The sequence below is a fragment of the Littorina saxatilis genome, linkage group LG3, assembly GCF_037325665.1.
Source record: "Littorina saxatilis isolate snail1 linkage group LG3, US_GU_Lsax_2.0, whole genome shotgun sequence".
Taxonomy (NCBI): Eukaryota; Metazoa; Mollusca; class Gastropoda; order Littorinimorpha; family Littorinidae; genus Littorina; species Littorina saxatilis.
The window spans coordinates 15,620,974-15,638,115 of record NC_090247.1 but is presented as its reverse complement, the minus strand read 5'-3'; the positions used below and the strand labels follow the sequence as shown (position 1 = coordinate 15,638,115).

General features: G+C 42.0%; 1 protein-coding gene and 1 long non-coding RNA gene across 3 annotated transcripts in view; one reads left to right on the top strand and one right to left on the bottom strand.

Annotated features, from left to right (window-relative positions):
• The window catches only part of LOC138961717 (cysteine-rich neurotrophic factor-like), a 31,691-nt gene extending 18,352 nt beyond the window's left edge, over nt 1-13,339 (bottom strand). The window contains exon 1 of the mRNA XM_070333387.1: nt 13,320-13,339. Within this exon, the coding sequence (XP_070189488.1) occupies nt 13,320-13,324 (5 nt within the window). The 5' untranslated portion in view covers nt 13,325-13,339. The remainder of the gene's footprint in view (nt 1-13,319) is intronic.
• Nucleotides 329-10,431, top strand: LOC138961716 (uncharacterized). Of its 2 annotated transcripts, XR_011454289.1 has the most exons (6): nt 329-2,590; nt 3,097-4,446; nt 6,051-6,272; nt 6,806-6,954; nt 7,138-7,268; nt 8,322-10,431. It is a non-coding gene; the product is annotated as an uncharacterized lncRNA (long non-coding RNA). The 2 variants fall into 2 exon arrangements; XR_011454288.1 differs by lacking the exon at nt 7,138-7,268 and having other exon boundaries at nt 331-2,590.
• Nucleotides 13,340-17,142: the final 3,803 nt, after the last annotated feature.

Below are 17,142 nucleotides of genomic sequence, written 5' to 3'. Positions count from 1 at the left end.
TTTTCTGTACCTCTCTTCGTTTTAACTTTCTGAGCGTGTTTTTAATCCAAACATATCATATCTATATATTTTTGGAATCAGGAACCGACAAGGAATAAGATGAAAGTGTTTTTAAATTGATTTCGAAAAAAAAATTTTGATAATAATTTTTATATATTTAATTTTCAGAGCTTGTTTTTAATCCGAATATAACATATTTATATGTTTTTGGAATCAGCAAATGATGGAGAATAAGATAAACGTAAATTTGGATCGTTTTATACATTTTTATTTTTTTTTTTACAATTTTCAGATTTTTAATGACCAAAGTCATTAATTAATTTTTAAGCCACCAAGCTGAAATGCAATACCGAACCCCGGGCTTTGTCGAAGAGTACTTGACCAAAATTTCAACCAATTTGGTTGAAAAATGAGGGCGTGACAGTGCCGCCTCAACTTTCACGAAAAGCCGGATATGACGTCATAAAAGACATTTATCAAAAAAATGAAAAAAACCGTATGGGGATTTCATACCCAGGAACTCTCATGTCAAATTTCATAAAGATCGGTCCAGTAGTTTAGTCTGAATCGCTCTACACACACACACACACACACACGCACACACACACACACGCACGCACATACACCACGACCCTCGTTTCGATTCCCCCTCGATGTTAAAATATTTAGTCAAAACTTGACTAAATATAAAAACAACCAAACGCAAATGTACTACTACTTCTACGACTCGTTTGAATGTAAAACAGAAATGTAACACTGTCTGTGACAATGACGGTTCTACGACTCGTTTGAATGACGGTATAGATCAAACCTTAACCCACAACTACGAAAATTTGTGTCAGACTTTTTTGAACAGGAAAATATGCCTCTGTTCAACAGTAACCAACACATGGAAGATGTTTTTGAAACTTACAGAAATGTAACACTAGCCTATCTGTGACAATGTTGCTTTTGAATTGAACCCACATTTGTTGAACAGGAGAGAATGTTCCTGTTCAACAGTGCCCAAAACACTGAATCTGACGTTTTTGAATCTTTTCTGTCATCTAACTGAATCTGACGTTTTTGAATCTTTTCTGTCATCTAACCCAATTGCTCATGACTTCATCGATCTTGAACATGCCTACTTTTCAAAGAAAGACAGACAAAGCGAAATCTGCATGTTAGCCATCTGCCTGAAATGGTCAATGCACTTTTGTAAAATTGTCACAGCTGTTATATGCACTTTTGTGAAATGGTCAGTGCTGTTGTGCACTTATGCAAAACTTGGTGCTGTGCTGTTAACATTTGAACAAAATGCATTTTTTTCAAATGTTTAGTGCAACTTGCTACTATATAATCGCTGTATGCGCTTTGTGGTAATAATGCACTTTTGTCAAAAGTTTGCGCTAAATGTTGGCACTATGCATCATTGTTGGAGCACCCTCCTGTAGTAGATGCACCATGCATAAAAATGTACTGTGAAATGTTTCGTGTAAATTATTGTCACAATAATGTTTTGTGCGCCCCCATGTATGTGTTCTGTGCTAATAATGCACGGTTGTGAAATGTCCGTACACATTTTGTGGCACTATGTAATTGTTAGTGCATCCTCCTGCGGATGCTTCGTGCTAAAATTGCACTTCCATTAAAATATTGTACGCTCATGTCAACTGGTACTATATTTTCAATTGTTTCTCTGTCAATTTCAGATGTTTGTTTCCAATTACTTCAGTATCTCCCTGTTGCAATTCCAGGTGATTCATTATGCATGTGCCAATCAGTTTGAGGTGTTTAATTCTGATTCCTGTATTTACAGTGTAAAATTAAAACTATTGTTTTCAAACATTCCTATGACACCTGGTAATGGTTCTGTGTTTTTTTGTAATTTGTATTTTGTTTTTCTGCAATAAATATTTGAAATGGATCTGAGACTGACTTACTACTTTTAGCACTCTTTTTCACCACATTCCCACGTACAGATATTGCAATATCAACTCTTCCTTTCTACCTGTTTCAAACAAGCTCTATTTTTTAATTAAAAAGTTTTTTTTTCTTGTGGCTGTTTGATCAATTATGGCAAGCATTGACTGAAATAAACAATTTATATAGGCCTATATCCAGCACAACATGCAATTCATTAACTTTTGACCCTAACCTTTAACACTTCCCAAAATAAATCTTTGGTGGACATTGCATCGACGCTGTTCATTTTGAATGAACATTTTTCTTGTTAGATCAGTGGTCTATGCCGGCGCATAGTTGTGTATTGACTGGATCAATCGCCAACTCGCTGCGCTCGCGGTAAGTGCTGACAACCGGAAGAAAGCTGCATTCCGAAAAAAGTCACTTCCGTTTCGCCATTTTTCGATGATGCCAGAGAAGTGAACCATGATTTCAAGATGCCCGGTGCAAATTGTTGTATGCCTGGATGCAGCGTGAGCTCACTAAGATCTTCAACGCTTATAACTTTCCATGGTATACCAAACGGAAAAGCGGATGCCGAATGGAGAGCTGCTCTTCCACAAAATCAACCGTGCTGACAAGCTTTTCAACCCGAAGAATGCGAGGATATGTTCCCGACATTTCAAAGAAACATGCTTCAAATACGGTACGTAAAAAAACTAGTAATATAGCGAAAATAAGCTTTCATCTGATTGTCTGTGCTGTGTTGTTTTGCTTGTAATGCTTCAAGTGACGAAGCTCTAGTAGTATCAATCAATCAGTATGAAGCTTAGTACTTGTAGTAACTAGTACTTTTACAGCTCGCAGACAAAAAATAACACAATCGTATTCTGAATCATACATTGACAAAGGCGTAATTCTGAGCTATAATTATTAGGTAATGGGGAAAAACCACTCTTTGTTCTTGTGATAATGTGTTTTTGAATATATTCTAGTAAACTTCTGGGTTAGAACTTAGATTTCTTTTGTTGTTTTACTCGGTCACTGAGTCAGTCTTGTTCATTCTTGACAGATTTGCAGTAGTGTGTTTTACTAATTCTTGTTTCTATTTCAATAGATCTAAATGTATAGGTCTGTTTAGTTAATTTAACTTATAATTTCGACTCAGCATTTTGAACATTTTCTTTGCATGTTTTTTTGCTGGGCCTACAGGCAAGCGAGCACTCATTCCAGGAAGTCTGCCAACCAACCATGTGCTACAGAAGTCAGTAGAAATGTTAGGCGCGTTTGATCGATCTGCGCGATCGCGCTGCGCGTTTGGTGGATCGATCAAACGCGCACACATCGATCGATGTGTGCGCGTTTGATCGATACAAAGAATACAAGAATCGTTAAAACGCGCAGCTCTTATATACTTGCGCATTTGGACGATCCGTCTCACAAATCACCATCGTACTACGCACACACACGTCTGCTGGCAATGACCGGAAGTTATGACCGGAAGTAGGTCTTTCTCTTTCTCTCTCTCTCTCTGTCGATGAACCCATATACTTCAGCTACTGTCAGTATGTTTGTCCCTGTCCCTGTATCTCTTTCTCTCTCTTCCTTGGCCCGCGTGCGTCTCTCTCTCTCTCTCTCTCTCTCTCTCTCTTTCTGTCTCTCTCTCTCTCATTTAGGCAGTCATCGTGCGCACTTGGTCTTGTGCTTGCCGTGTACACACGGGGGTGTTCGGACACCGAGGCGCGAGTCTGCACACAAAGTTGACTCGGAGAAATAAATCTCTCGCCGAACGTGGAGACGAACTCACGCTGACAGCGACCAACTGGATACAAATCCAGCGCGCTACCGACTGACTGAGCTACATCCCCGCCCGTGTGTGTGTGTTTGTGTGTGTAAGGTTGTGCATGTGTGTGTATGTGCGCGGGTGTGTATGTGTATGTGTCTGGGTGTATGTAAGTGCATGTGTGCAGTGTGTGTGTGTGTGTGTGTGTGTGTGTGTGTGTGTGTGTGTGTGTGTGTGTGTGTGTTTGTCTCTTAGGTGGTTCACAATCGTATTGAACTTTTCGCTTGACATCAAGATTGATTTGGGACACATGGCTGATGCATGTATCTGCCTCCACTTGCCGCAGTGTGTGCCTAAACCTCTCCATCAACATCATGTATGAGTTAAACGAATGAAGAGAGACTGAAGCAATAAAACTAACTTGAGCCTATGTGAATAGAGCTCAGCAGTAATCAAAAAAAAAAGAAAAAATAGCTGAATTGTAATCAAAAACGTTGTCGGGGTATATTTCGGACATTCCTGTATTTGAAACTTTTCACTTCCGGCGTGCGACGTTTGTGTGTGGTAGGGACTTACTTTGTGACAGATCGTCCAAATGCGCAAGTATAAGAGCTGCGCGTTTTAACGATTCTTGTATTGTATTCTTTGCATCGATCAAACGCGCACACATCGATCGATGTGTGCGCGTTTGATCGATCCACCAAACGCGCAGCGCGATCGCGCAGATCGATCAAACGCGCCTAACAGAAACACCAAAGACTCCAGCCAGGAAACCCCCAGTGAGTAAAAATTGCTGTTATTTGCCCAGTATAGTATGCTATTAGTGATACTGATAGTGATAATATGCTACTTGTAACTCTTTTGTGAGTACCGGTACATGTATACTGGGTGTTTTCTCAGTTTCTGTCCGCTGTCAGTGTGAGATTTATAGTTATATATTATAACCTGTTTTTCTAGTTTCATGGTTTAGCCACGACTCACTTTGAATGAGGGTCATCTGCCAGGCATTTAGCTGATTATCTGATAAGTGATATTTTTTAATTTGCTATTTATAAATTACAGTTACAGTAAACTAACACTGTCGCACAAAGTATGTGACTTTTAAAAAAAGATTTGTTTGAAATCATGTGAGCTCTGTCCACTAGATGATGGAGAAGGGAATTTTTCCAGTTGAGTCTGCAACATGGATTTTTTCTCTCTCGGATAACAAATAGTACAGTATGGTAGGAAAAATTTAGGGTTGGTGTGGCGATAACTTCTTCTTCTGCGTTCGTGGGCTGAAACTCCCATGTACACTCGTGTTTTTACGTGTATGACCGTTTTTACCCCGCCATTTAGGCAGCCACACGCCGCTTTCGGAGGAAGCATGGTGGGTATTTTCGTGTTTCCATAACCCACCGAACTCTGACATGGATTACAGGATCTTTTCCGTGCGCACTTGGTCTTGTGGTTGCGTGTACAGTAGTACCTGCCATATCCGGTCACCCATTAGTCATTGCAAAGGTGACCGCAAATATCAGGTGGCCGTTCATTACAGGCCCCCTCCTCCTCCAAAAAAAACCCCAAAACACGATCAAGTTTTCATGAAGAAAAGAAAGCGATCATCCACGAGCCGCCGATTCATTGTCTCTGTTAGTTTTGCTTTCGTTTATACATCTTAATTATTTGCGTGTTTAACTCGATCGTCCTGGCTAAGCTATTGTTTCGTATGTTTCTATGTGTGTTGTTTGGATTATTATATATGTATTTGAGTGTCAGATAAACAAGTGTTTCAAACTCACATCAGCTGTGATCGATCCGGAAGTGACTGCCGTAAATGTACATGTATGCGCATGTCTGTATTTACAGTTTGCGCATGCGTAAGTATTCACGTCGTCTGCTCGTGCTGTGCCGTCTGTGCACACAACACACACACACACACACACACACACACCACAGGCGCTCACCCGCGAAAGTGACAAGTGGCCGTTAAGTGGCCGCTCCTGTCGAGTAAGAGGGGCACCTTAGGGCAAAAATCAGTGACCGTTGACCGCGTCAGACAGGTTAACGGCCATTAAGAGTCAATTATAGAAGGAAAACTCATTAGTCATGGGAAAGCTGGCCGCTCCGGGTAGGTTCACGCCCACGAAAGGGCCGGAAATGGAAGGGACTACTGTACACACGAAGGGGGATAAGTCACTAGCAGGTCTGCACACAAGTTGACCTGGGAGATCGGAAAAATCTCCACTCTTAACCCACCAGGCGGCCGCGGCCGGGATTCGAACCCTCGACCTTCCGATTACGAGGCCGACGTCTTACCACCCCGCCACAGCGCCCGTCGTGTGGCGATAACAATAAAGATATGTCATAGTGACTTGACTAATTGATTTGAATTCTGCTGCAGGTCAGTCGCCCCCCACCTCCTGGTTGCCTACTACAACTTCGAGGAAATACGACAGGACACCCTTCAGCTTGCTGCACCATGGTGTCTCTTGGAGAACAGCAAGGAACAGATACAGGGAATAACCGAAGCCAGCCAAGTGAAACTGTTGTCCTCTACGTTATGATTACGTACTCCAGCAGACATCAACTTGTGGTCGACGTGCGTGGGTTTTGCTCAAAATACGTAAGTATTCGTCAGTGTTTGGCTTCTCGAATTAAGTTTCAACTTAATCTCTGTCTCGAACCACAGGCGGAAGGTATCGTTCACTGGACCACTACTTACATAGAAAGACTATACTGAACGAATCGTCGGTAAGCTTACCACACTGTCATACTGTCATACTCATAGTGATATCACTGATACATTTGTACAGGTAAACATGGCTGTTTGCTGAAAAAATCGTTGTGAAAAATTGTAATGTCTCTGAAGTTTGATTCAGTCCGTCATTCATTTTGATGGGAAGTCAACCCTTGGTGAGGCTAATACTAATATTGTTTTGATCTGTATTCTGCCAGTGCCATTGCCAACTGCCATGGTTGTTCTTGTGGAGTTCTAGAACAAGCTCTGGTTTGAATGACCAGCTAAAATTAATGCTAATAGTAAATAAGTACATTATTTTTGCATTAGCGGGGTATACAAAATATTTTATTAAAAAAATACCGCATGGTTTTGCTTGATCAAATCATTTATCAGCTAACAATATGCTTTTATTTCAGTTGGACCTGACTTGAGCATGGTTCCGTTGTCTCCGCAACAACAGCTTGATTGAGATACAGGCATGTCCAGTTTTCAGCAAGTGCAGGCTGAGTGTGAAGATCTGATTGCTGATCTAGACACAACATAAGCTGCTTGACACTATTCCAAGGTAAGCGAGAAGCTTTGAAAATAGTTACTTTAATTCAGTAATGCGTAATTATGTATGCAATACTCCTGCTGGTGAGTTCACTACAAACAGGTACTACATTAGAACTAGAAGAATAGGTTCCACAAGAACATTTCTGACTGTTGATGCCACTAAAACTCTCGTTACATCCTGCATTCTGTGTAGATTAGATTACAGCAAATCCCTTCTCCTAGGCTGCCCTGACTCCACTCTCCAACCCTTGCAAAAAGTACAACACTCTGCAGCACTCCTCTCATGAAAGAACTTCACTGGCTTCCTGTGTCTCAACGTATTAGGTATAAAGCTGCCTGCTTCTGCTACAAGATCATCTCTCATTCTCTGAATCGGCACCTGCCTATCTTTCGTAACTGGTCTCCCTCTACACTCCCTCTCGCACCCTTCATTCTTCTGCTGATGCTCGACTTCTCCGTCAAGGTTGCTTTAAACGCAAGGCTCATGGCTTCCGCACGTTTTCATATCATGGCCCTCAGTTATGGAATTCACTCCCCTTTCTATTACGTCACTCTCCATACATGATTTCATCTTTTAAGTCCAATTTGAAAACTCACTTGTTCCAACAACATTACGGATAGTTCCTTAGGCCAAACAAAAAAATAGTCTGTTTACGGTAACATCGGCCCAAAAAATAGGGTCGGTAGGTCGGGATTTTTTTTTTCTCCAAAAAACATCAAATTATTTTGCCAAAAAACATTGACAAACTTTGTTTTAAAATTTTGATTTTTTTTCTTTTTTTCCCAAATGCCAAAAAAAAGTCTAGGGTCGCGCAAAAAAATAGGGTCGGTCGGGATACCGTAAACAGACTTCTTTTTTTTTTGGCCTTGGCATAGAGTCTGGGGATGTGAGATGTGCATGATGTGTTGTTTGAATCTGACAGTGATTGTATGAATTTTTTATACACGTATTGTTGTCACGCGCTTTGAACTTCTGATAAGGCGCTTTATAAATGCCCGTTATTATTATTATTATTATAAGTAGATACACACTTGTAAACTTATGTTAGTTTTCACACGTGAGCATGAAGTGCCTTTATGAGGAATGTATAGTGGCTTGCAATATTGAATTTGAGGGATGTTTGCAGTTATATAATATATTAGCACAGCTCAGTTTTCTACAGGGTTCCGTGAGAACAGTGAAATTCTCCTTTGAGGACTGAAAAATATCTTGGATAATTGGTCTTAATTGGGGGGGGGGGGGGGAGATTTAAAACATAAGTACATTCACATGTGTTTTTCATTTTCACTGTGTAAAGGTGGGGAGGTCCTTCTCTACTTGTTTCTTTGTTTTCCCATTGACATATATTTTTGTTCTTGTCTATATTTTTTACATAGGTGCTGTCCTCATCCCCAGCCGACTGTTTCCGCTGAAGCCGTGAAGGATGCTTCTTCATGTAGGCGTGGACATCTTTTTCGTCGCCGTGCAAGGCTTCCAGTTCCAGTACCATATAATTTTGTGAATACTCTGGGGACCTGTCATCAACTTTGGAAGGACGCTTTATTTTAACACTTTGTACCCCATCTATGTTGACCAAGATTTTTTAAGCCGAGACCAGCTGTGCTGCAGCAGGTCACTCAGAATTGTAGAAACTGTATCAACAGGCTAGAATCCTGGCGTTAGATCAACGTTACAGGAAGCGACTGAAGCTAACAGTCTAAGCAGGATGCGGATATGTGCCGAATGATAACAGATGCAATGTACATAGTGACTGTGTGTACCTGGGAGACAAGGAGTTAAGACCACATCTGAACTGAGGATTTAGTCTCTCCATAATCAAACGCTGAAGAAGATTTCAGAATGAACTTTGTTAGATAAATTATGGTTGTTATGATCGTCACATTTTAGGTCCCCCCCTTCCCCCCTTTTCAAACTTCCCCGCTTTTCAGACCTTACATTTTTGGATTTTCTGTTCACAACCTGTTGTACATTTACCTACATATTAAGCAGATTTCCTCCTTTTTAAGACCAGCTTATTTTTTTATTCTTGGAGGCCTGAAAAGGGGGTTTGGAAGGACACTGTATTTGTTTGTTCGAAATTCAGAATTCAAATAATTCTTCATCAACGAGTTATTACTGCCTCACCATAGCAGTTAGGCCAGTCTTACTAACTCTTACTTTTATTAATGTGCCGTGATGCAAAGACGTTGAGCAGTTTTCAGATGTTTATGAATCTAGGGCTTTCAAAATTTACTGACATACAATACAATAACTTCATTAATCTCTAAAAGAGAAATTGCATTGCTGAGCTTTTGTGTCCGTAATAATAACATACATAAAACATTCAAAAATAAACATTTGTTCTTTGTCATTCATACATTCTTGTGTTCTTATACATTTCTTCATGTTGGACTCCATGACTCCATGACATCCAAACATGAAGTTCAGTTACCCCTTTTTGAGTCACTTGAGAAAAAGTGACTCTATGTAATCGGTCAGTGTTAGTCTGTCCGGCCGTCCGGCCGGCCGGCCGTCCGGCCGTCCGTAGACACCACCTTAACGTTGGACTTTTCTCGGAAACTATCAAAGCGATCGGGCTCATATTTTGTTTAGTCGTGACCTCCAATGACCTCTACACTTTAACGATGGTTTCGTTGACCTTTGACCTTTTTCAAGGTCACAGGTCAGCGTCAAAGGAAAAATTAGACATTTTATATCTTTGACAAAGTTCATCGGATGTGATTGAAACTTTGTAGGATTATTCTTTACATCAAAGTATTTACATCTGTAGCCTTTTACGAACGTTATCAGAAAAACAAGGGAGATAACTAGCCTTTTCTGTTCGGCAACACACAACTTAACGTTGGGCTTTTCTCGGAAACTATAAAAGTGACCGGGCTCAAATTTTATGTGAACGTGACTCCCAGTGACCTCTACACTTTGACGTCTGCTTTGGTGACCTTTGACCTTTTTCAAGGTCACAGGTATGTCTTGAAGGAAAAAAATTGAAATATCATATCTCTGAAACTATTCATCGGATTTGATTCAGTTGCTCGATCCATGCAATCTCATTCTTCAGGTATGCATTGTGTTGTGAATAGCAATTTCTTCCTGTCCATCTGATGCCTCATATAATATTCAGAACTGCGAAAGTGACTCGATCGAGCGTTTGCTCTTCTTGTTAACTTTGAAGGTCACATTGTGGGCGAATTTTTAGCAAAAAGTTGGAACATGGTATGACTGTTCTTACTCACAAGGGAAGTGATTTTGTTATTTACTGATTTTCATTTTGTGTGGCCTTCTTTCACCCATTTAATCATTCATAAATGTTCATACCCAAGGGAAGTAATTCACATATCTATGGCCAATGTTTTCACAGGGCATCTATAGTGTGGATGAACACTGTCTCCACTCAAAATAGTCCTTTGCTATTGTACATTGTGAATCAGCATTTTTGTTTTTTTCCTGTTTGAATAAAGTGCAATCATTTTACAACCAAAGTGTTAATGTTAAAGATGTTTACATAATGTGTGAAGGATGATGCATTTGAAAACTAATATTGTTAAATGTAAATTGACCTGTGACAAGTCAGCATAGTGCAATATCCAAGCATGAAACCCGCACACAATTCCCAAACAACATGCTTTCTTTTCCACAAAATTCCATCCAGTGGAAAACAATTATGTGAACGTCATAACATGGTGTTTTTTTACATTAATAATCAAGCCTTACACCAACTAAAATGGTGTTAATAGGCATTTGAGCAAGCTTTAACACCAACATAACATGGAGTTAATAGGCATTTGAGCAAGCTTTAACACCAATATAACATGGGGTTTTGCATGTTATACCAGCAATAACATGATGTTAATCACATTACAAGCAAGCTGTAACACCACCAAAACAAGCAGTTTTGCAAGTTAAGTCTACGATAACATGATGTTAATCACATTACAAGCAAGCTGTAACACCACCAAAACAAGCAGTTTTGCAAGTTAAGTCTACGATAACATGATGTTAATCACATTACAAGCAAGCTGTAACACCACCAAAACAAGCAGTTTTGCAAGTTAAGTCTACGATAACATGATGTTACTTGGCGTTAAACCAAAGCTTTAATGCCATCAAAACTTGGAATTTTTGCATGTTACAGACATGCTGTAACATGGTTTAACATGATGTTTTGACCGTCGCAAAACGCGCTGAAATTCCAGGCAATTTCGCTGCGATAACTTCAACAAAATCCAATCAAAATCTGGCGTTGTCGTGAACACCAAAATGTGATAAACCCATTGAAACTTGAAGTTTTGTTGGGATTTTGAGTAGTTTTGTAAGATACAAAACGCCACTTTTCGCCCAGTGGCAGCTCTGTACATTGTTAGACTGGAAGAAAAGCGACGAAGAAGTTACATTTGACGTCACAGACAGTATGACGTGTTCTCTCGAACTACTGTGACGCGCTTTGAGGCCCTGAATTGCATTCTCAAAATTACGTTCAGAATAGGGATCCCGGCTTCGGCCTTGGTCGATAAAGATGAAACCAAAGACGATATGCCCCCCCCCCCCCCCCTCACTCGGACCAACACAAAAGCTTGTCTGTCATCAAGCCACCAAACATCGAATATTATCCAATGTACGCCTCCCCCACCTGCTCATGTCTCCTACTTTCAGGAATAATGAACTGTTCTCACCACTTAATTAAAAAAAAAGACAGTAGAACGTGTTGAACGTTTTAGATAACTAGAAACAGTCCTAGATCAATGTCTAACTGTTACTGTTAATGTTGATTTTATTTGTAGAAATGTTTACCAGAGGCTGTATTTGTTGTATATAGTGTGTATATGGTTTTACTTTTTATAAGAATAACCTATGTTACGTGAATGATATATATGTTAGCGTCAGTTACAATGATTGTATTGTAGCCGGCTACAACTCAAATATGTATAGACACAGACGCACGCACACTCTCTCTCACTCTCAGTCTCTCTCTATCTATCTATCTCTCTCTCTCTCTCTCTCTCTCTTTCTCTCTCTCTCCCTCTCTCTCTCTCTCTCTCTCTCTCTCTCTCTCTCTCTCTCTCTCTCTCTCTCCCCCCCCGCCAGTCACCAACCGCCGTGTGGCCGCCATGTTGGCAGTCAAGCTGGGCTGCAGGAAGGACATCAAACTGACGTCCTCTGGCGCCACCACCGTTTCACGTACTGGCTCTACTTCTAAAGGCAGTTTCAGTGCCCCTGCCTGAGATTTTGAAACACAAAGCTCCAGAACAAATGGTATCTGCGGGTAATAAACATCTTTTGAAAAGGTTGATAATGCCCCCAGGAAATAGAAAAAAAACATGTCCAATGTAAGCCTTTTAATTTTTTTATTCTTTTTATTGGTTTATAATTATTTGGCAATTGGATGTTTGCCCTGTTGCTGACCTTGCAATGTATCAGCTACCCCGTGTGTGGGTTTACATATACATGTATAATGTTATCAGGAGCGGTTAGAGAAAGAGCATCAGCAATAATACCTATTGTGCCGTGTTGTACTTGTCGTTTTATCAGAAGCGTTCCAAACGAAACACCAACCTAAACTGGCCAAACTAGCCTTCATTTGTCGCGTGTGTTTCCCTGCGCAGTGTGTTATACCATGCTTTCATTCCAGCCCATCCGTTTCAATGTAACTAGAGTAACAGGTAACACATTTATGACATTGCTGCGACATACAACTATATGTCAGTGTCAATAAAAGACATAGATAAGAACTTCCGTTTATCATTTGTATCCAGGTCCGAAAGGTGTGGATAACAGGAGAGAGAGAGAGAGAGAGAGAGAGAGAGAGAGAGAGAGAGAGCGTGTGTGCGTGTGTGCGCGTGTGCGCGCATGTGTGTGTGTGCGTGTGTTGTAGGTGGGTGTGCTTGTCCGATTGTGCTTATGTGCGTGCGTTCCATGAACATCTTGTTTAACCTTTCTTGGAACTGTGTGCAGGGATATCATCTGGAGGAATTCTAACGTAAAAGGCCCACTCCGCCTCACAAGAGGTGTAAATAACGATTACATAATTATGTTCACTAAAACAGCCTAACTTTCTTGATGAAACACACGCGCAATAGCATTCAACAACATAAATGCCACTTACAAATCCCTCGCCCAGAGAGGGACTACTGTAATCATATATATAGGTTACAACACGAGTGGTTTTATATGGCTTGTATTTCAGTCAAGAACCCAGCGGATGAATATCAAGGGACACACGAGCCTCTGACTAAAATACAAGCCAAATAAAAAATCACGAGTGTTGTAACCTGTATGTATATCCCATGAAAACCTAAAAGACAAAGTGCGATGGTTACATCAAGCTTATATACTTTTCTGTTTAAATGAGGCACTGAGGGCTTAACATCTTCACATACCTCATTCTAAAAGCACGCTTGTTGATATATGCCAAGTTTGTGTATATTGGCGGCGTCGCTGTCCCCGTCAGTTGAAAGCCAGTTGAAAGCCTCCTACACTGATATGACTGAATGCCAAGTGGTTACACACCCATCTACTTATTTCTTGGACACATTCATCGTCTATAGGGCCTACTGCACCGCAGAAGAGCTAGAAATACTAGAGCTAGAAATACTTGCAACATGCATTAAACAGCCTGTCCAGAGGACTGTCGTAGTCGATGATGTACCGATAAAAGCGTGTTTATGCTACGTTTACACTATGTTTCCGGCGAAACGTAGTGCGCCGTTGGATTTTGGCCATTTTTTCTCTGTATTCAAGTGTTGTTACGTCCTGTCAAGTTTTATCGCGGTCTATCACGGTATCCAGTGCTCCACCAACTGAGTTTTAAAAGTACCCCCGATCTATGATCGAACAGAATCTAAAAGTGTCAATACTTCACAGTAAACACAAGCATAAATATGAAATTATAACCCTGGGGGCTATGCGATTATGGGGCTATCGAGATAGCAATCCACGTTTTTTTATGGTATACAAGTTTAAGCCTTCGTCCCTTAATTTACTTAAAGAAATACAATGTGTCGTTTTCCACGTTGTGCATGGAAAAAAACCAAAAATGGAGTAGATAAGCCGCGTGTCGGCTCGCGTCACCGCCGCTTGGGTTATTGGCCTTAGGCGATTGGATCACGGCGCTTCCGACCAGTCATTGGTCGACAGTAGAATCGTTGTGTACAGTTGGTATCATCGCTGTCTGTTTGTTTCTTACACGGAACCTACACCTACTTACCGCCACCCGCTTGTTTCGCGGCACTTCAGTTTCCATACTGACGAATGTAGTACGTACTTGCTGTGTTTTTACTCAGTTGGATCTGTGGTCATCGCGTCAGTCCACCATTAGTCAGTCGTGATAGGATGCACCGCCCACGTTACCGCCACTCAATTATGTCGCGGCACTTCATTTTCTATGAAGACAAGTACTGTTTATAGGACCTGTGGAACTTGCGTCCACCCCTCGTCGTAGGGATTTAGAGTAAGGCACGTGATATGATGCACCACCTACTTTACTCTAACTACTGACTGCGATTCGCTGATAACTTGAACATCGAACCAAACGCGCACCCGTGTGATGTGATAGCGCCGCCCACTGCGCTGCGCATGACAGTAGTTAATTTATTCATATCGCTCCTCTCCGGCTGGAAAGAAAGAAACTGTCCGGTGTAACATGAAATGTTTACTCCACGAAAAATTTACTCCGGAGTAAATATTTCGTACGAAATTCTTACTCCGAGTACACTTTTCGTACGAGAAAAGAACTCCCCAAGGCACGAAAAAATTACTCCCTCCACGAAATTTTTACTCCCCATTTTTTTTACTTTCAGTAAAAATCTCGTACGCAAAAATGGGATGCGGGCGAAGGGATAATGCCAATAAGTGATCTCGCGCACACGAATGTCGCGCTACCCTCCTTCCACCCCTTCCACCACCAAGACTAACAGGGGACAAGGGAGTAAAAATTTCGTACACCTGGCATGGGAAGTTAAATTGCTTGTAATTTATTCGTTATAAAGGAGACAATGACAGGGGGAGTAACATTTTTGTACGAAATGTTTACTCGGAACTCACCTGTTTTGGGGAGTAATTTTCTCGTGAAATGGGGGAGTGCTTTTTTCGTAAAGAGAGTAACTTTTTCGTACGAAATGTTTACTCCGGAGTAAAAATCTCGTGGGAGTAATTTTCTCGTGTTACACCGGCCGGGCACTTCAGTGTTGCGTGCGTCTATTCTTTGTCCCGAGTCACTGCTGCCTGTATGCGAAGAGCATGAGCCGTGTACATCTTTTGTCGGTATTTTTTAAGACTAAGATTAAAACAAGTTGTCCGACATCCCCCCCCCCCCCCCCCCTCCGTCTAGGTGCAGAGTGTGTGTGTGTGTGTGGGGGGGGGGGGGGGTCAGAGAAGAGGTGTATGAGAGGGAGAAGGCCCGGAGTGAAGACATTTTAATCAATCTTTGTAATACCATAATTATGAAGGGTTTAGTGTGATTATCGTGCTGTTTTGGGCTACAGTTTTTGCACGATAGAATCCGAGAATCGGGTTCTGGCGTTTGTGCTACGTGCGTGTGTGTGTGTGTGTGTGTGCGTGACAAAAAGAACACAGAATCAGTGATCAGAATGATGCAGCTGTTGAGAGTGTATCCCCGATGGCTTAGGGGTACCTTTGGAAGTCGTGTTATTTGACATCTCGGTAGCTCAGGGGTACTGTGAACTGCTGTATTTGGGGGAAAGGATAACGGGCCTCTCGCCTCGTGGCGTGCTCCTTGCTCTCACGGCTGTACTCGCACACTCGACAGTCATTTGAATCCACGTGAAGCAGGACGTTACCCTTTGTCTACTAACAGTTCAGTATGGATGCATCGTTTCACTAACATTGAAGTTGTGTAAACTGTTTTGTTTTTTAGCTGTAAGCTTTACAAAAAGTTGTCACTGTGTACCTCCTTTCCAGGGGCCAATGGCCTATTAGTTAATAAACCATTGTCATTGTCATTGTCTCCTTTTAGCGTATCATCAACTCACGTTCCTAAAAGGAAAATTTCCTGTGAGGACGTTAAGGACCCCTAGATTCATTGTCTCCTTTCTCTCCCCCCCCCCCACCCTCTCTCTCTCTCTCTCTCTCTCGAGTCTCTTTCTGCCTCCCCCCCCCCCCCCACTCTCTCCCTCTGTCTCTCTCCCCCTCTCCCTCTCTCTCTCCCTCTCTCTCGTTCTCTCTCTCTCACCCTCTTTCTCTCTCTCCCTCTCTCTCTCCCCCTCTCTCTCTCTCCTCTCTCTCTCCTCTCTCTCTCTCTCACCCCCTCTCTCTTTTTCTCTCTCTCTCTCTCCCCCTCCCTCTCTCTTATCTCTCTCTCCCTCTCTCTCTCCCTCTCTCTCTCTCTCTCTCTCTCTCTCTCTCTCTCTCTCTCTTTCACCAGCGCCTTGATAAGAGCGAAACCCAGTGCTTGTTTTGGGTATATCGGTCATTGGTCGAGTAGTTTTTTTCGGAATCGCTCTATACATACCGTAGCACATTCCTCCGAAAGCGGCGTGTGGCTGCCTAAATGGCGGGGTAAAAACGGTCATACACGTAAAATTCCACTCGTGTAAAAACACGAGTGTACATGGGAGTTTCAGCCCACGAACGCAGAAGAAGAAGATACCGTAGCACACACACACACACACTGACACACGTACGTACGTTCGCACTCTGCACCTAGACGGAGGGGGGGTCGCACACACAATCGCACGCACGAATGCACGCACGCACGCACATACACACACACACACACACACGCACGCACACACACACACACACACACACACACACACACACACACACACACACAGCCCTAGCTTTTCAATCCTCCTAGCCCCGGATGGTCATTGACAGACGGCAGCTTTAACCTAAAGTGCACCGCTCTCGGATTCGAGACAACAAATATGCAAATGAAGAGGAAAGCGTGCCCTGTGCGCGATTGGCTGGTCTCAATGCCAGCTGAGGGGAGGGGGGGGGCTGATTGGCTGGTCGTTGTTGTTCTCAACTGCAGTCATTCTCATAAGCCGCACGTGGCTAAGGGGTTTAGTCAATTGTTCAACTTTCACAAATTCTCGTGCATTTCGCAGTCTGGTGCTTTCAAAACCTTTGCACGCATTTGTGCGGCTTTCTAGCAAACCTGTTTGCAGTGTCCGCGTCTGTGTCTGTATCTACAGAGCAATGTTGACCTTGAGCGTGTTAAATTGATAGCTACACTACCGT